At 39.7% G+C, this 20,836-nt stretch overlaps 2 protein-coding genes across 2 annotated transcripts in view; one reads left to right on the forward strand and one right to left on the reverse strand.

Annotated features, from left to right (window-relative positions):
* Positions 1-20,836, forward strand: part of LOC149255235 (putrescine-binding periplasmic protein-like protein) — a 196,663-nt gene that overhangs the window by 80,520 nt on the left and 95,307 nt on the right. The window lies entirely within an intron of this gene.
* LOC149255236 (uncharacterized) lies at positions 14,786-16,748 on the reverse strand. The gene is made up of 2 exons (XM_089457187.1): positions 15,138-16,748; positions 14,786-15,006 (listed from the first exon to the last, which is right to left on the reverse strand). The coding sequence occupies exon 1, from the start codon at positions 16,685-16,687 to the stop codon at positions 15,383-15,385; it is 1,305 nt and encodes a 434-aa protein (XP_089313313.1). The 5' UTR covers positions 16,688-16,748; the 3' UTR covers positions 14,786-15,006; positions 15,138-15,382.

The following is a 20,836-nucleotide window of genomic DNA, read 5'->3' on the forward strand; positions in this document are numbered from 1 at the left end:
GGTCACGTTTGCCGAAGAAAAGTAGTCCACGTGAATATCCGTGGATACGTGTTGAGTTCGAGTAGCCGCCAGGCGAAGAAGAAAATAGCCGAATTCAATTCACGATTCCAAACCTGAAAAATGACTTTCACGATTCCAAGCAAACTGGCCAGCCAAAAAAAATCCCGCTCCCACGAAACAGTCACCGCCACAAAGTTAATTCCTTAGAAAAAAAATGATCATGCAGGGGAAGAATCCATTTCTGTATCGAGATGGACGACTGTAAGCTTTTATCACAGCGAGCAAAGCCGAGGCTAAGACTCAGTGAAGGCTACCTGGCTTACAGAGGGCTCGACCTTAGAAAGGACTCAAGAGATTAAGATGCAGAGAGAATAACTGTTCAGGAAATCTCTTAACCTTGCTCCGATACCATAAAAGAATGTTGAATGAATTAATTTCGAATGAGCAAACAACTCAATCATAATACAGAGATATTTACAATAATAGAAACATCAGGTTTCTATGTAGAATATAGAAACACTCAGTTTCATCTAAGAAACTGCTAAATGAATACAAATAGCAACAGCTAAATACAAATAGCAACAGCTAAAAGGAATGAGCATTAAATACTAAATAGGAATATTCTAATACCAAGATCTTTGACGCAGATTTTACTCCTCCATCCATTAAGCTAACCAAACATGAAAACATTCTTCCTGCAATTCAATCTTCGTCCTGCAATAGTAGCAATGTCCTGCAATCTAAGTCACAGGACACGTCCTCCAAGGTCCCGTGTCCCGTATTTTACGTGTCAGACACGAAAACGGCCTTAAAACGTGTCGAAAACGTTTTTCATCGTGTCCTGTAAAATATAAAACGTATTCGCCGGTTTTCATCGTGTCCTGCATCTAGAAAACGCGTATTCTGTTGATAGAAAACGTTGCCTGCATAAGCTGCAATTTTTTTTGAAAGAAACAAATAATTTTTGAGTGGGGCAGCTTAATGATCAAGTCTAGGCCCTAGTATTGATATGCTATTCATGATAATGTTAAATTCTTAAAGTAAAAGTGACATTCTCCTTAATCTTCATTTTCATCCTTTTACTTAAATTTTTAACATTACCATGAAATGACACAGGATGTTTGAGAGTGGTTCCGGCCTCATTGGATTTCATATGGAGAAAGTAGAATTTTAGATTTCATTCAAAATGCAGCAGACTTATCAGTTTTTCAGGATTTCAGGATTGAGAGATTGTAATGTTTCCAGGTGACACCACCTGCCCGGGCTACCCCTGCCACCAGTAGAGGACGTGGTCTACCTCCTATAGCTCCTACTTCTAGTTCTTCAGCTTCTAGAGCATAGCAAACTCCACTGCCAACTCCACCAGCACCAACATCTACATCTAGAGGGAAAGGGAAAGCTGTGGCATTTTCTCGCAAGAGGGCTAGAGGAAATCAATAGGATTAGACTTTAGTTATTTTCTTATGTGCTTGTAAGTTGTACATGAACAATGAACATTGAATATTCAAGAATCAAGGCCAAGCATATCACATTCTAATTTCTAAATATTAAATTTTGATTCTATTTATTTTTTTAAAGTGAACTATGAACTTTGAGAAGTAATTATATTTTAATTTGATTAGATAAGCTGCAACCTGCAATTTAATATGGATAAAAAGCTATATTTCGGTGTATATATATATATATATTTATTAAATATATATAAAATGTGTCCCCCATGTCCTGTTTCCAGGTCGCTGCGTTTCGTATTGAATACTCGTATTTACGTGTCCTCCGTGTCTCGTGTCCTTGTGTCATGTGACTTAGCCTGCAATTTAACCTTCGTCCTGCAATAGTGATCTTTGACCTGTAATATCAACCTTCGTCCTGTAATGAAGATCTTTTACTTGCAACATTAACCTTCATCTTGTACTTCGCACTTCATCCCTTTTCTGCAAATCGCAGATCCAATTGTGTTCCAATAGGTTGAGTTCACCTTGCTTTTTATAGTGGTTTGTCAGTATACTTTTTGGGCCGACATGAGCAGTTGACAGGCCGACTTGTAGAGGATGAAATTGAAGCCAATTTAGTAGAGTTTTTGAGGATGATTTGATGGATGGATGGTTCAACATGACAAAAATATTTTTTCTTTCTTGATACGATGATCCCAAGAAGGGTTTACATAATAAATTTGACTTTGACTCAACAAAAATCCTAGAGCACTCAATGGGTGCTTTGACCTATTGACTATTGACCCCAGCATGAAACCCATGCTCTAATAAGTCAATTTATTTAACAATAAAATTTCATTTTGACAAATACAATACACCATGACTCAAATATAATTATGAAGATCGACACTAGTTACATTCTTTAACAATGGCAAGGGGAAGACCATGAAGAATATTAATGGGGAGGTCACCTCTTAGGATGGAAAGAAGAAATAAACGAACAAAGTAAAATTATTTGCTTGTCACAAGATTTATCATTATGTTGATTAATGTGCAAACAAGAAGAAAGGCAAGGGAGAGGTGTAACAGGTTACGACATCAACAAACACATAGGTAAGTGAGTTTGCCACCAAGTTTTAGAAAGAGTTCTCATTGGTGTCTTGTCATTTTGACTCTATAGCCAAGGGTGTATCGTTCGTGGACAGTGGGGCTTCTCGTCATATGACGAGATCACGAGAGTTATTCACCAATATTTCAGAGGGAGTCTTAGAATTACATGTGGAACTTGGTAATGACGCTAGGTGTGTTGTAGAGGGGGTTGAGACTATTTAGTTTCAGCTAGAGTCAAGAGATCCTTTGGAGGTGACTGATCTGCTATATGTATTAGGGTTAACCAACAACCTACTTGTAGTCTCATCCATGGAGGACAAGGTGTACGAGGCTTAGTTTCAGAATGCCACTTGTCATATTGAGGGACTCTAGTCATGGCTTAGGACGAGTAATTGGGACTCATGAGTAGAGAGGGGAACTTGTACATGTTGAAGGGTTAGCCTGTACATGCCCTGGTTCATGGTAGTGACAGTTTGTGCGAGTTATGGCACAAGAGGATGGACTTGCACCACAAAGCTTTATCAATATTGAGGGATATTGTCACTGATCTTTTGGAGTTCAATGTAGAGAAACATGGTGGGTGCTAGGGATGTGCACTTGGCAAGTATGCCAAGACTATGTTTCCTAGTAGTGATAACATGTCCATGTGAAAATTTCATCTATTACAACAACTGGAAATTATTTTTCTAATTGTAATTTAACAATTTGTCTGCTGTCTACTATGACAAATATCAAATAATTCACACTGTGATTTTCACAAATAAACTATGGAAGAAAATAGTGCTAGAAACTGAGAAAATCTAGCACACGCACACACAAAATTTACACAGTTATTTTTGGACAAATGTCCTCGGAAAGGCCCAACTTGGGAAAACCAGTGCAACAGTTGAGAGTTTTATTATTATGCAGCATTGAGAAATTCCGAGTACAATAATCTCGATGTCGAAATTTGGCTATCTTGCAGAGAAAAATTGGCAAAAGTATCTAGAGGGAAATTACCCTCACTTCGGGCAATTCTGGCACTGTACTGCCTTTAAAAAGCAAGCCGTCCAATTGGGTTTGCGCAGGTCTTGTGTCAACTTGAAGCTGCCTACTGCAATTGCTGCCCGAATCGTCTGCTAATCAAGTCGTCTTGCTTGTTGCTAGCTGAGAAAACGTATCTCCGACACTTTGGAACGTCTGTCTGGCCTTTGGAATTGAAAACATCTGCCCTTTTCAGCGAATCGAACTGCTCTTTGAGGCTTCTGTGCTAGAACTGTGCAACCTCTTGGAGAAACTTCAACCTCTCTGCAAATGCAGTCGCTGGATCTGGAAAACTTCCTCTAGCCTTACTGCCCCTGCCCCTCACTATCCTTGCTTCGATCTCTGGCATTTTGGCAACTGCGGTCGCTCTCTGGAAATCGAACTGCCAAGGAAATCGAACTCCACAAGTGACTGAAGTGTGTTCATCTACCCATCGACTTCTTATAATCCTCTATTGGACACCAACGACCAAGATTAAAACATAATCGATGGCCCAAATTAATTCCTTGTCGATCCATGCAAGTTTCTAGATGATTCTCACCTTATCTCAATTAACAATGATTAATTAACCATATTCCTTAAGTTTAGACTTAGGAAATATTTAAAATCGACTAATAATCTAATTGAGACATTTCTAGGTGGAATTTCCAGAAACGATTTCTGGGTTATGGAGAACTCATGTATTCTAGCCTCTCCACATAGTTTTGAGACTAGAACACATCCGATGCTACAAAAACTAACACTCTCTCTTAACGAGGACTGTGTTCTAGTGCTGCACACCCTGTCTCTGTATCACCTCCTGTCACGCTGCTGATGTTTGGCCATCCTACCCACCAACCATTGCATAACTCTAATGCTGCATCTATGCTGTTGTTGAGACTACCATTTGCACTGCAACTCCCTCTCATCTATTGCTGCGGCAACTGAGAAGCATCCAAAACATTGAATCAACTGTGTTCAGTATGATGCATCTGTCTCTTGAGTCCCTGACTACTACTAGCTACTGCACTATCTACCAACGAATCTGCGTTGTTGCCAACTCTGCATCTGAGCCACCTGCTCTGCTGTTAACACTGCATTCTGCTCCTTAGCACCTGACTGTTGCTAGTCTGTAACTGTCACTCTAGATTTGACTGCATCACTTGACACTATTCAATCCTGCTACTGAATACTTTGGTCCCCCATAGCAAGGTACTGATCCATGAGGAGGATACCTCAAGGATAATGCCCAATCTTTGCAGTTCTTGACTACAACTCCATGTTGCCCCACCTCACTCTTGGAGGTATGGCTGCCATCATAGCGAGGTCTTCCTCCAACGTGGAGGACAAGTTGTCTATCTTGGTTGACGCTACCACCTGGTCCTGCTTCTCTTGCTTGTCCTTCTTCCTGAGTGGACACTGCATACTGTAGTGACCAAGCTCACCACATCTGAATCACTTGACCTTTGACATGTCCTTCTTCTTCTTCTTCTGCTCCCCCTGCCCTGACTGGGACATTTTGATGCAAGGGCCACATTCTTTTCTTCCTTCTCTCTTCACGACCTTGCTATTGCTACCGATGATGGTGCTCTTTACTAGAATTCGCCTCAACTCCTCCTGCTGTAGATCAACTCACAATCTGTCCCGACTAGGCAGAGTGTTTCTGCCCAATATGTTTTGGACAAACACTTGCCAGTGCTATGAGACACTATTTAGTGCCATTCGTACAAGCTTTGTAGGTTGGGGCGCCTCCCCAACGACTATTAGCTGATCACATATCTCCTGAATCCGAGTGAGGAAGGGATCTATGAGTTCACCCTTCTGCATCCTGATGGTTCTCAACTTCTCTATGAAAAACATCTTCCGCTGCTCAGAAGAACTTTGATATAGCGTGGAGAGAGCTACCCACATTTCCCTGGTAGTATTCTTGCCAGAAATATGCGAGACTATATGATCTCAGACTCCATCCAAAATCATCCGCTTCGCCTTTGCCATTTCCTTTCTGTACTCCTTCAGCTGATCTGCATCCTGGGGAACTGCTACCACATTATTTACGTAGGCTTTCTGACCATATTCATCCAAAAGGAAGGACATCCTAACTTTCTAGATGACATAGTTGGAGGTTGCCTCCAACCTATCCTAATCTCTAAGCCTTGTTGTGGCCATCTTAAATCTGTCAAAAACTCCCTCTTTCCCTCTACTTGGCTGCTGGATTTGCTATACGCACTCCCTTATGGAGTGAGGAAATCTGCACTCAACTACTACCAATCTGCTTGGAAAAATCGAACTTCTGAAACTCGAAGTCCCTTGAAAGAAATCTTCCCTCGTGTGTGCTTTTCTCTTCCACCCGATGTTGATTCTGCTACTGCAAAACCCTTTGCGTCCAACCAAAAATTTGCTCAGCGAAAATCTGAGCTGCTGCTGCTCCCTCTTATTGTTGTAATCACTATTCTGGACATTTCGATTTTTCTGGCAGTTTGCAACTAAAAATCCAACCCTTGCCCAACAATTCGATCTGCCTCTCTAGGTACTGCGCAACCTCAGAAAATTCCGGCTTGTTGCTACCTCTAAACGATGAAATTTCCTTCTCCGCTTTTGAGCTTCCCGTTTGATCAGTCACGCTTTTATACCATGTGAAAATTTCATCTATTACAACAACTAGAAATTATTTTTCTATTTGTTAATTTATTTAACAATTTATCTGCTATCTGCTATGACAAATATCAAATAATTGACACTATGATTTTCACAAATAAATTGCGGAAGAAAATAGCGCTGGAAACTGAGAAAATCTAGCGCACAGATAGAATTTACATAGTTATTTTTGGACAAATGTCCTGGAAAAACCCAACTTGGGAAAACCAGTGTAGCAACCGAGGGTTTTATTAGTATGCAACAGTGAGATATTCTGAGTACAATAATCTGGATGTCAAAATCTAACTATCCTGCAGAGAAAAAATGGCAAAAATATCTAGAGGGAAATTACCAATGTTGCAGTAATCGTTATCGGGATAATATTGGCGAGGGAAAAAATCTGAAAAAATCGTAAAATTCGGTAAATAATCGGGAAAAAAACATAAAATACAAAAATATTCATTTTTTTCTCAATTTTTTTAATATCTAAAGCATCTACAACATAAAATAAATACATTGACACATAAATATGATAAAAGAACTAATATATAAGATGTGTAATATCATTTCTAGTGCTACATCACACATAACAGTGAATCATGTCTTGAATAGTCAGTCTTGACACCTGAGTCCCAACTCAGTGTCAAAATATCAACAAAAAATATAATAATGTATCTTATATCATGAGTCATAATGTCATATACAACGAAATGAACCAAATAACTAATACCATTGATTTCCTCAGCCCCTCTTGCGAGAAAATGCAATAGCTTTCCCTCTAGATGTAGATGTCGGTGGAGTTGGTAGTGGACTCTGTTGGGCTCTAGAAGATGAAGAACTAGGAGCTACAGGAGGTAGACCACGTCCTCTACTGGTGATAGGGGTAGCCTGGGTAGGTTGTGTCACCTCCTCCTCCTCATTAAAAAATCAACAATTTTTTTGTTTTTGTTTTTTATTAAGATTTTTCCAAAAAAATCGCGATTTTTTCAAGTTATCGCGATTTTTTGAGAAAAAATAACGTAAAAATCGGGCGATAATATCGCCAAACTCAAAAAATTGCGATTTTCGCAACACTGGAAATTGCCCTCACTCCAAGCAGTTCCGACACTGGACTGCCTCTGAAAAGCAAGGCGTCCAACTGGGTCTATGTAGGCCTTGTGTCAACTTGAAGCTGCCTACTGCAACTACTGCCCGAATCACATGTTAATTAAGCCATCCTGCCTGCTGCTAGTTGGGAAAATGTCTCTCCAGCACTCTAGAACCTCTGTCCGACTTTTGGAATTGAAAACGTCTACACTCTTCAGCCAATCGAACTTCCCTTTGAGGCTTCCGCACTAGGACTGTGCAGCCTCCTGGAGAAACTTCGGCCTCTCTGCGAATGCACTTGCTGGATTTGGAAAACATCCTCTAGCCTTAGTGTCCCTACTTCGATCTCTAGCTTTCTGATAAATGTTGCTTCTCTCTAGAAATTAAATTGCCAAGGAAAATGAACTCCACAAGTGACTCAAGTATGTTCTCTATCTACCCATCGACTTCTTATAATCCTCTGTTGGAGCACCAACAACCAATATTAAAACGTAATCGATGGCCCATATTAATTCCCTGTTGATCCGTGTGAGTTTCTAGATGATTCTCACCTTATCTCAATTAATATTGATTAATTAACCATATTCCCCAAGTTTAGACTTAGGAAATATTTAAAAATCGGCTAATAATCTAATTGAGACACTTCTAGGTGGAATTTCTAGAAACGATTTCTAGGTTATGGAGAACTCATGTATTCTACCCTCTCCACAAAGTTTCGAGACTAGAACACATCAGATGCTACAAAAACTAACAATCTATGGGATATTGGATCTGGTGCATTTAGATGTGTGTGGTCCTATGTTAGTGGCATCCTTGAGTAGTTACGGTTACTATGTGATATTCGTTGATGATTTCTCCAAGTGCATCTACTTCATGAAGACCAATGTTGAAGTCTTCATTCAAATTTGGGAGTTTAAGGCTCTCGTGGAAAACTAGATAAGGAGGAAGGGTAGAGTTATGAGGTCAAACAATGGGGGTGAGTATACCTCCAACGACTTCAAGAATTCTGGAAGGAAGCGAGAATCAAGAAATAACTGATAGTACCTTACAACCCACAATAGATTGGGGTTGTAGAGAGAGAATTGGGCCATCATTGGAGCTGCCAAGACAATGATCCATGATTAGGATCTGCCCATGTTTCTTTGGGCAAAGGCATGCAACATGACAATATATATTCAAATCAGGAGTCCTCAGAAGGTCTTGGAGGACAAGATTCTCGAGGAGGCATTTATAGGATTGAAGCCAGAGGTTGGTCATTTTCATATCTTCATTTGTTCGATATATATCCATGTACCTTCAGAGAAGAGGACGAAGTTGGAGCCCTCAACGTACAAGGGCATCCTTGTGGGGTATAATGAGATTTCAAAGGTGTATAGAGCGTACATTCTGTTGCAGTGGAAGGCTATGTGAAAATTCGAAAACTTGAATCCTATTGTAGCAACTGGAAATTATTCTCGTAATTGTTAATTTAATTTAACAATTTATTTGTTATTTGCTACAACAAATACTGAATAAATCACATTGCAACCTACACAACGAAAGAATAAACGCTGGAAGAAATTCTATCACACACACAAAATGATAGTTATTTTTGGACAAATGTCCCTAGAAAAACCCATCTTGGGAAAATCAGTGTAGCAGCTGAGGGTTTTAATATTAAGTAGCAGTGAAATAATCCGAATACAACTGGATGTTGTAACTGGCAATCCTACAAAGAAATATTGGCAAGAAAAATCTAGTGAGGAAATTTCCTCACTCCATAGGCAAATCTGGGCTCTGACCTCTGCTCAAATAGAGCCATCCAAATTGGCTCTGCGCAGCTACTGTGTCACTCTACTGCAGTCACTTCTGCGTTCTGTCTGGATCAGCCTCTCCTCAAGCATTTGGTCTACTGCTGTCTCGGGAAATGTCTCTCCTAGCCTACAGAACCTCTGTCCAGCGTCTGGCACTGAAACTTAGTTTTCCCCAGTAGAATCGAAACTGCCTCTAAAGGCTACTGCGCTGCTCTGCGGCAGCCTCACTATGGCTCACTTGCCTCTCTGCAAATGCACTCACAGGATTTGGAAATCTTCCTCTCGCTTCACTGTCTCTGCCGCTCTCTCACTGCTTCGATCTCCGGCTCTCTCTCTGGCAACTTACTGCTGCTACTCTGGAAATTGATCTGCTCAGAAATCGAACCTGTCAAGTGTCTTCTCCAAGTGCCCATCGACTTCTTATAATCCTCTCTTGGGACTCCAACGACCAATATTAAATTTTAATCGATGCCTAGGATTAACTTGAAGTCGATCTGTGTGAGTTTCTAGATCATTCACGCCTTGACTTAATTAATTCTGATTAATTAACCATATTCCCCAAGTTTAGACTTAGGAAATATTTAAAAACTAGCTAATAATCTAATTAAGTCATTTCTAGGTGGAATTTCTAGAAACGATTTCTAGGTTTTGGAGATCTCATGTATTCTAGCCTCTCCACAAATTTTCAAGGCTGAACACATCTGATGCTACAAAAACTAATAGGCTATGATGAACATGTATGTCAAATTTGAGGAGAGCCAAGCCTTTAGGAAGGCACATGAACCCTTCCAAGTTCCAAATGTGGCAGAGGATAAGGAGCAAGAGGCTTTGAAGATTGAGAAGAGGCCAACACTAGCAACAACAAGGAATCAATCTTCAAATTAGGGAGAGGAGTTGGAGGCTCCTTCCAGTTCTGTTAGGAGGAGGTCGAGATGGCTAGAGCAGACATTGAGAGATGCTTAGGAGCATGTGGAGGCTCCTAGGAGTACCTTCAAGGAGAGCAAGCTATTGAGGAAGTTTCCTAGTTACTTATCGCTCATGAGTGACATTGACGATTCCAAACCTACTAGTTTTGAGGAGACAACATGCTCGCTGGTTTGGACGGATGCCATGATTGAGGAGTATGCTTCCATCATGAAGAATGATGTGTGTGACATTGTGTAGAGGCGTAGAGGCTAGAGGGGAAATTAGTTTTGAGCTCCAAATGGACCTTTAAGATCATACATGCTGCAAATAGCAGTATTGAAAAGTACAGGGGGAGGTTCATGGCGAGAGGGTTCTCCCAAAAGGAGGGAGTGGACTTTGAGGATACATTTGCTCCAATTGCGAAGTATACTTCTATTCGAAATGTTATAGTATTGCTTAAGAGATGGGGTGGAGGATGCATTAGATGGTTGTGAAGATAGCGCTTCCTCAATGGAGTTATTGAGGAGGAGGTGTACATTGAACAACCTTAGGGCTTTGAGGTGTATGGGAGAGATTCTCATGTACGTAGATTGAAAAAGGCATTGCACAGACACAAGCAGGCACTGAGGGCATGGTACACGAGGATTGACATTTGCTAAGCATAGGCTTCACCAAGAGTGAGGTGGATCCTAACTTGTGTTACATACTTGTTGGTGATGATCCACTTATCTTGGTACTTTATGTGGATGACCTATTTGTCCTAGTGTAAGAGAAGCTAATTGAGATGTGCAGGTGAGATCTTGCTTCGGAGTTTGAGATGAAGGACATCAACATGATGCACTACTTTTTGGGATTGGAGGTGTCGTAGCAGAGATATGAGATTTTGCTGGGATAGTTTAAATATGTAGTTGATATCTCGGGGAGATCCGAGATGGTGGATTACTGGCCTATGTCTACACCCATGATTACCAATTTGAAGAAGTTGAATGCTTCATAGTTAGAGTTGATGGATCCCACTTTCTATTGATAGTTGATTGGTTCCTTAAAGTCTCTAGTTAACACTAGGCGAAATATATGTTTTACTATGAATACCCTAAGCCAGTTTATGGGGGAGTCGAGGAGGGTGCATTGGGTTGCAATGAAGCATATCCTTAGATACTTATGAAGTACAATGGAGTATAGGTTGAGATATGTCATAATGGTAGTGTAGTTGCAGGGCTATACAAACTCAGATTGGGGTGGGAGCGTAGTGGATAGGAGGAGTACCTTAGGGTGCTGTTTTAGCTTGAGGTCAACAATGATTTCATGGTTCAACAGGAAGCAGATTTGTGTGGTACTTAATTCAGCAGAGACAAAGTATATGGCAGTGAGTTTGGCGAGTTGTGAAGCCATTTGGTTTCACAATATGACCATAGGAATATTTGGTCTTGAGTTGGATCCCATTACGATACACTGTGATAATTAGTGTTGTGACAGACTCTCAAAAAATCTAGTGTTTCATGACAAGTCCAAGCGTATAGAGATTAGATACCACTTCATCAGAGACAGGGTCTAGATGGGAGCTACGAAGCTTTAATACCTCTCCACATATGAGTAGTTTGCAGATATTGACCAAGCCCCTAGTGAAGGGGAATTTTGTTTTCTACAGAGAAGCTAGGAGTGGTGTATGTTGAAGAAAGTGTAACTAGGTTCGGTCTTCATAATGACATGATTTTTGTAAATGATGTAATCAAGATGTTTTTTTTTTTAGCATATCTTGCTACATGGGTTTCATGAGCAAGAAGTGTCATTAGGTCAAAGACTTCTTCTTGATGTCTTTAGGATTTTATTATTATGTCAAAGAGTCATGTCATAGAGAAGCTCTTTAAGAGCCTATGTAAAATGTATTTATGTAAAAGCAACCCTCCAAGACCAAGAATAATCCTCCATTGGCATGCTCAAGAAGTCTGCAAGAAAATCAATACAAAACTCATCAAGTCAGCTTCAATATCGAATTAAATAAATAAATAGCAGTCATGTTGGCTTGGTCAAATGACATTTCGGTTCATGGATTCACGTCGGCTCAATATAGGTGGCTAAACACTATAAATACTCGTCTAGGGTCAGCGAAAGTATAACAAGGAGTTCTCGCATTCCTCTGAAATTTCGCATGGAGGAGCAGATCCGCATTAGGGTTTGACTGCACCTTGGTTGGGTATTAGGTGCAGTCATGACCTCAGATGCATGGAGCAGGAATGACTTCGGACGAGGACGCAACATTGATTTGAGTTCTGGGCTAGATACATTCTCGACACAAACATAATTTGTGTGATGACAATCTCGGCATTACAGTGAAATAGATCTCGGATGGATTGATCTCTCATAACAAAGAGCAGTTTTGGTATATATATATATATATATCTCGGCAGTATCCCTGTAGCAGCCTCGACATAATGAGAAGCAGTAGCTAGATCTGCGCTCTCGGCATACTGTCTCGGCATTACCATAAAATGAATCTCGGTGATGACAGTGATTCTCGGTATACCCATGATCTAGAGGTGCAGATATCGAATGGATGGAGCAAAGATCTCATTCTCGGCATACCTAGTAAATCTCAGATGGATGAAGCAGAGAGGACTGCAAATGAGGACACAGTATTGGCATGAAGTTTGGGCTAATAGTCTCGGCATATTTATAAGTGTATCTGTGCTCTTACTACCTCGCATACCCTCAGCAGATCCCAGTGCAACGTTATATTTGGTTACAGTATCGGTGAAAACAAAGACGTAGTCCTAATCACAGTAGTCTCGGTGCACAATATCCATTACTGTCTCGGCATCACTAAAAGGGTAAGGATCTAGAACATTATCATTGTCTCGATGGATGTATTTATATGATGATAAAAGACTCACTATCTCGGCATAAGGAGAATCACAGTGATCTCTCAGTTATGCTTACAGTCTCGACATATTCTCTTGGCATACGATCTTAAGGTACAGTGATGATCCTAGTGCTTATGGAAGCATGATGAAGCAGTCATCATAATGATTGTCCTAATGAAGCCCTCAGTGCATCAATGAAAGCATAGAATAAAGATCACAGTGAAGATCTCAATAGATCTCATTGATATGAGTAAGATGCAACAGTGATGACTTCAATGGTGCTGCAGTCATGATTATCTCAGCAGCATTCGAGCAAGAGGATTGATGTCTTGGTCTTGGAGACGCAGAGTGTGTCAAGGGTCGTGGTCTTGGTATTCGTCAGTTGGAATCTCTATAAGAAGAATTTTGCGTGGGTTTTCCTCTTTAAGAGAGAGAGGTTTTGGCCTTGGTAGAAAGCCAAATACTTTGTGTTCTTGTCTCTTTGTTTTGATAGAAGTTTGATGAAGCTAAGATACACACACTAATAATGACAAGAAGAGCAAGCTAAGATAAAAATGTAAAAACTCTTCACAAATTGTTATCATGTTAAGAAGAATCTCTGTAATTCTAAATGCCCTAGATTCTTCAACAATGTAGAATACCTTCCTTGCTTGGAGGGAGTGTTGATGATTATTGTAGTGGATAGGGACTTCTGCATAGCTAAGTTGTTGAAAACGGCTGCTTGAAAACCCAATATGCCGTTTTCCGTTTTGGATCCGTATGCACAGTCAAAATGGCAAAAAAATGCCGAAAAAACGTATTGGGTGCCGTTTTTGGATTCGGAAACTTACCCTTTTTTTAGCCATTTCTCAGGCGTTTTTTTGAAAAAACCCTCCCGTTTTTAAAAAAAATACGTTTCACGCAATCGTGATACGTTTTTGGAAAAATTCAAAACGTTTTTGTTAGCTGCATGCCTTGCCCGCCGGGAACGGTGAACACATCACTTCAGATTTTAAGTTTTTAAGTTTTAACAAGTTAAAGTTACGGTTTACGATTTATCATTTTATCCTAACCTAAACGACAAGAGTGCTGTCGCCGCCACTGAGAGGTTCACTGCCCATTGACTCGCTGAGACTCGAGAGGTTCACTGTTGACTGTCCAGACTCCAGTGCCATCACCGCGGACGCCGGAGAGACATAGCTGCGCAGTGCAGCATTCTGATTCCTGAACTGTTGAATGCCATCGGTTGCCGGCATTGTTGGTCCTGGACTCCTGGTATTTACGTTATCATTTTGTTAAACTTTTTTGAATCAATGAGTCTGTCCATCGATTTTTGTGTGTTTATACCAATGTTGCACAAAGCGCGATCGGGATTTAATCGACGCCGGGAAAAAAGCCGAAAAAATCGACAAAAGCGGGAAAAAAGCGGGAAAAAAGCGTTTGGCACAAAAATATTCATTTTTTTTCATTTTTTTTAATATCTAAACCATCTACAACATAAAATAAATACATTGACACATAAATATGATAAAAAAACTAATATATAAGATGTTTAATATCATTTCTAGCGCTAAAATCACACATAACATTGAATCATGTCCTGAATAGTAAGTCCTGAGTCCCAAGTCCAACTCAGCCTCAAAATATCAACAAAAAATATGATAATGTATCTCATCATGTCATAATGTCATATACAATAAAATGAAAGTCTAATCCTATTGATTTCCTCTGCCCCTCTTGCGAGAAAATGGCACAACTTTCTCTTTCCCTCTAGATGTAGAAGCTGGTGCCTGTGCTGGTGGAAATGGCAGTGGAGTCTGATGTGCTCTAGAAGCTGAAGAACTAGTAGTAGCAGCTACAGGAGGCTGAGGTGGACGGAGACCACGTCCTCTACTGGTGGTAGTGGTAGCCCGGGTAGCCCGGGTAGGCGGTGTCACCTCCTCCTCCTGCTCCTCCAACTCCTGCTCCTCCTCCTCCTGCTCCTGCTCCTGCTCCTCCTCCCCCTCCTCCTCCCCCTCATCCTGCACTAACCAATCCTCAGTGGGATCCATGAGAGGCCTCTCGGTCTCAACCCTCCATTCAGCAGTGGTGTCAATCCCATCCAATGAGATGGCTTCCGTATCAGGTGTCTTCTCTAGTTGTTTCACCCACAATCGAAGATTGTAGTAGACATAGACCATGTCATTAAGTCTATGGGACTCCAACCTGTACAAAGTTCATGAAATAATAAATTAATAATTAATAATTAATATTATAAAAAAAATATTGTTTAAAACTTTAATGAATTCAAAAATTTATTTGGAAATTTGCAATATTTTAAATGTTTAAGTGTTAACCTATTGCGCTTCTTGTTGTGTATTTTTTCAAATACACTCCAATTGCGCTCACATCCCGAGGAGCTGCATGTTTGGCTGAGGATGCGTACGGCAAGATTTTGCAAAAGGGGTACTCTGCCACCATACATCTTCCACCATGCGTCTACAACAAAATTACAAATAAAATTTTAAATAAACATAAGAAAAAAATGGAATTTGAAGAAACAATGAAATTTGAAACAAAGTTACAAAGTACATACTACAAACTAAAAAATACCTGGCATTTTAATCGTCCTATCAATGACAGCCATCTCAAAGCCAAATGTGCCACCTGACAACTTATATTGCTCAATTTGTCTAGAGATCTCCATACGTTCTTCTGGAGATCTCACCATCTTCTGGACACAGGTTAATAATCCTTCCACGACCTCAACATCAAAATTAAACCCACATGCATAAGAAAATGCAGGGTTCAGGAAAAGCCCAGCAGCATGAATGGGACGATGGAGTGTGTTGTTCCATCGCTCATCAATGACTTCCCATAGAAGGAGTTGTCTCTGAAACCCATCATCTCCCTTATCATCATAGTAGGACCGAATGGCTTCTTTGGCCCTGTCCATGGCTTCATACAAATAGCCCATTGCGGGCTTCTCACCATCAACCAACCGAAGAACCTTTACCAAAGGTTCTGTAACAGCGCACACCTCCTGCACTCCCGCCCAGAAGTCTTCCTGGTATGAAACTAGTCTGCAGACGGCCTCTCCTTCTGGTTTGCGGCTCATTGACGAAGCACGCCACTCCTCTGAAAGAAACATTCTCTTCAAATCCCACATAGAATTCAAGAGGGATTGAAGAGATATGAAACTCGTCGCAAACCGTGTAATGGCGGGGCGCACCAACTCTTTGTTGTTGGTGCATTTTCTCATCAAGCTAAGCACAGATGTGTGATTGTAAATAAATTTTGTGATGCTTTTTGATGAGTCAACAACCTCTTTGACAAAGGGAATTTTCCCTATGTCCTCTAACATCAAATCAATACAATGGGCAGCACAAGGTGTCCAAAATAAAGCAGGATGCCTGTCCATAAGCATTCTACCAGCAGCAACATAATTTGCAGCATTGTCCGTTATGACTTGGACAACATTTTCTGCACCCACCTCCAAAATAAACACATCCAGCAAATCACATAAAGTTCTTGCATCTTTGATTTGATGAGTTGCATCAACAGATTTGATAAACATAGTCCCCTTGGGACAACTAACCAAGAAGTTTATAAGGGTTCTCCCCTTTTGGTCAGTCCAACCATCTGACATAACAGTGCATCCTGTTTGTGCCCATGATGCCCTAAAATCCTCCAATCTTTGGGTGCAGTCACGCTTTTCATCTTGAAGAAGCCGGCCTCTGAAATCATGAAGAGAAGGGATTTTGTACCCCAGGCCAACACTGGCAATAGCATCAACAGTAGGTTGGAAAAATGGATTATTCCTTATAATGCTGAAAGGAATATCACTCCAGAGGAGAAATTTTGTCATCAACTTGTCAGCTTGTTCTTTTTCAGTTCTTTTTAGCATTGAACCAATAGTTGGTTGTGAACCAGGTGTGGTTCGAGGAACAAAATATGATGATGCAGCTACCGGATTGACTGACGCTGCAGTAGAACCAGTGCCACTTGGCCCACTTCCGTCAACTGACCTTTTTAGTTGCCTTTTGAGTTCTTCTTTGGCCTCTCTAGTGTGCTCTAATTCTCCCAATGCTCTCATGGCTTTTTGGATAATTTCAGCATTTGTATTTAGACAGGGCCCCACATCATGTCCAGGGATTTGTGCAAGGTGGAACTTCAACCTGTACACCCCCCCGAATATTTCCTTTCCACACAACTTGCAATACAAGTTTTGTCTATCATTCGGAGTTTTAGGGTCACCATATTCCCAGAAAGGATCCAATTTCCTTGGCATGTTTGTTTTTGAATTTTGAATTTGCAAACCTATGGAAAAATAAGGATTAGGAAATAGGAATTTAGGATTACATAATACAAATTACAATTTAGCATTTACAAAATTACAAGTTAATTATTTCCAAAATCCCAATTTCTAAACCCAAGTTACCCAACCAAATGCCAATGGCAAATGCCAAAAAACAATGAAAATTCAAAAAAAATAAACAATGTTTAAAAAAAATGAGAAAATAAAAATAAAAAATTGGTTCTCATAGTCATAACAAATTACCCATCCCAAATCAATGAAAAATTTCAAAAAATTCTTTAAAAACAATGAAAACCAAAGTTTTTATAGAAGCAAAACCAAAAAAAATTAATCTACATACCTCTTTTATGGACAAATTGGTGATCTTGGCTTGGATTCCTCCTAAAAACGCTTGGATTCGCTCCCAAATCCGACGGAAACCCTTCAGCTCCTCTCCCTCACCTCTTCTCCTCCTCCTCCGCGCGGACAGCACAATGAATAAAAAAAAAAATCGATTTTGCATATAAAAAGCCCGCTGCCCGCGCCTCTGCCGATTTTTTCATTAAAAATCGCGATTTTTTCGATAAAAATCGGTATAAAAAAAAAGTGGTGATTTTTACGGATAAAAATCGCGATTTGATCGGGCAGAGGAAAAAATCGCGATTTTAACAACACTGGTTTATACTATTTAGTTTTGGTCAGTGCAAGCAACAATATAGCATGTTTATGTGAAGGTGAAGTCCAGTTTTTTGTCAAAAAAATAATCTTAGTATGAGCAAGGTAAAGGTCAGCTTGTGAAATGTTTTCTCCAGTCCCCATGGGACAGCAACATGTATAGTCATAAACATGATTATAATGATTTTTTTCTATGGAATATATATATAATATAGACTTTTTCCATAGCCCCCCATAGATTATTTAACTTCACATCAGACCCATTGGCCCATTGTACCTATAACATATTTGGAAGTATTTGATAAGGGCTTCTGTCCTAAAGAATCTCCATAATGAGACTCTCCTATACAATAGAATCTGTTTTATCCAAGTTCAAGCAGTGTATTACTTCCCCATAATCAAGCATTATGTGAAATGCTGTAGCAACTCAACTGTTTCGTCCATTTTTCATGAAACATATATCTTTGATCAAAAAATATTTCCATGTCTTGTTCCGAATAAGGGAAGCTGTGAGAACCATGAGATCTAAAGGAGATGACCCTAAAGCAAGCGACAAATGATAGAAACAATACAATCAAAGGAACCAACCAGTACTCTTCTCACGTTGCCCTAGACTTTATGTCACTCTTGGACCTAAACAGATGTAAAGTTATAAACATAGTGCTGTTTAGGAAGAGTAATGTAGACTGTAGTAGCACCTAGTTTAAAGTTTCAACATGATTCACCTCCTTAGGTTCTTAAAGTCCCAATTGATCAGATAAGCATCCTTACATACCTTCACGTATTCAAGTGCTCTCTCAGCCTGGTTGGTGCCACCAATGTGATTGGGATCTTTCCTTATCAAACTCTAGAGTCTAAATCCGGCCATGACAACAAACTGTTTATCACAGATTTCACTCATTTTTGTAGTTATTGGAATAATAACTAATAATGATGGAACAGAGTAAAGAGAAAGGCATATAAATAAATGATGAGATAATTTTATTAACATCCAGAAATGACCAAATAATTCTTTTTTAAATACATATCTGATATTTGTCAATTTTCTTTTTTCAGTTTCATTTACATCATCATCATTCATGAGGCAGAGGAAGTGGCACATGAAATTGAATCAACCCATAAAGTTGATCCAAAGTCACCACTTTGGAAATATGTAACTACTGTTGGGAAGATCCAAGGAGGTGGATCATTGGCATGGGTTTGCAGTGAGTGTAAAAAGGAGTTTAAGGGGTCATACACACGGGTTAAAGCACATTTGCTTGCATTAAGAAACAATGGGGTTCGAATATGTAGTGGCCCACCTAAAGAGAATGGGACAGATGGAAATGGTTTAAGCAAGGTAAAAATTGCAAAATATCAGAGAGAACAAGACGAGGCAGATGCTAAAGCAAATGAAGCAAATCCTGCCTCCCATTTAAAACACCCAACAAGGTTGGGAGCATCTTCATCAAAGCCTCCACTTCATTCTCATGGAATTGTTGGTTCAAAGCGGTCAAATTTGGGACCGCTTGAGAAGAGTTTTAATAATGATGCTCGAGAGATAGCAGATGTAGTTGTAACCCAATGCATTTATGCAAATGGCCTTCCCTTTAACCTTGTGCGATCTCTTTACTGGGCAAAGATGGTAAAAAGTTTGAATGAAGCCCCAAGAGGGTACAAGAGCTCTAGATATGAGAAGATATGCACCACATTGTTGAGTGCTCAAAAGTTAGATTTGGAGGCTAAATTAGCCCCCAATCGTGATTCATGGCTCATTTCAGGGGTGTCCAACATTTCTGATGGATGGAAAGATCAAAGAAATAGGCCTTTGATCAATGTGATTTCTCAGAGTGTTATGTAAAAAATTAGTTAATTTTAGGTTTATTGTTTAATTTAGGTTTAGTTAGACGAAAGGGCACGATCATAAGATCATGCCCTTTCCTAAAGGGTGCCCATGGCTGTATATAAGCCAGGCAACCCATTGTAAACATTCATCATCTGTAATTTCATCTCTTAATAAAGTATTTATTCATATATATTCTGTGTATCATAAGCTTTTTCTGCTTCATCTGGTATCGGAGCGAGTTTGATTGCTGGCTTCTTGCTGCATATGACCTCCGATTGTCCGCAAGCACTAGTCCACTTGTCAACGTCCCCAACTGCCTCCTCCCTGTCACAACTTCCGTTCATCTCTATTTCCACTGCATCTCGGTTACCTATTCATCGCCCACCGCAACCTATCTACTGACTCCACCTTCCAGACAGTCCAACAGCCTGCCTACTCGGTCGTGTTCTATTTCTCCACCAATCACGCGTCGTCCAAATCGCAGGTTGATCGTCGCTTAGTTGAACATTCTGCTGCAGTTTGGGTTAAGTCACCGCTCGCGTCCCGACCTTCCACACCGCATCACAGTTCCACGCCAGTCCATCATCGTTCCACGCCGCAACCTTCCCATCCGCCCTGTCCACAAGCCCACAACATCCGCTGTCCGCCGTCCGACTCATCCCTTAACCTTCTGCCACGTTTGCCATCAAACATCGTGGCCATTGACTCTCAGACGCACCTTTTCATTCCAATTGAACATTCTAAATTCGATATTTCCTTCAAAAAATAAATTCGATATTTTCATTATATAGTTATAATATATATAACTAAACTATATTAAATAGTTATATATTATATAACATATATAAAGTGACATATAATATATATATAGTTATATTATATATTATATATAATACATATAATTTAATTAATTAATTTTAATTAATTAAAAATTATATATATATATATAAAGTTAATTTAGTTAATTAAATTTATTTTAATTAATTAAAAGTTATATATATATATATATGTTAATTTAATTAATTAAATTTATTTTAATTAATTAAAATTTATATGTATAAAATTTATTTTAGCTAATATAGAAAAAAAAAGAGGGAGGAAAAATATTTTAGCTGGCAAATAAATACACGCCCCCGCAAACCCGCTCAATGTCGACAATGACAATGGCGGATTTCCAAAAAAAATTGTTGGATGCAGAGCATAAGATAAATAGCAACCACGATGAGGTCAATAAAAGACTAAATGAATTCGAGATCAAG

This window comes from Pinus tabuliformis, chromosome 7, assembly GCF_031772625.1.
Source record: "Pinus tabuliformis cultivar Carrire ecotype Pingquan chromosome 7, CPIR1, whole genome shotgun sequence".
In the NCBI taxonomy this organism is placed as follows: domain Eukaryota; kingdom Viridiplantae; phylum Streptophyta; class Pinopsida; order Pinales; family Pinaceae; genus Pinus; species Pinus tabuliformis.

Bases quoted from the DNA above. Each gene is read 5' to 3' on its own strand.
- LOC149255236 (XM_089457187.1), bottom strand. From the start codon at position 16,687: ATGCTAAAAAGAACTGAAAAAGAACAAGCTGACAAGTTGATGACAAAA.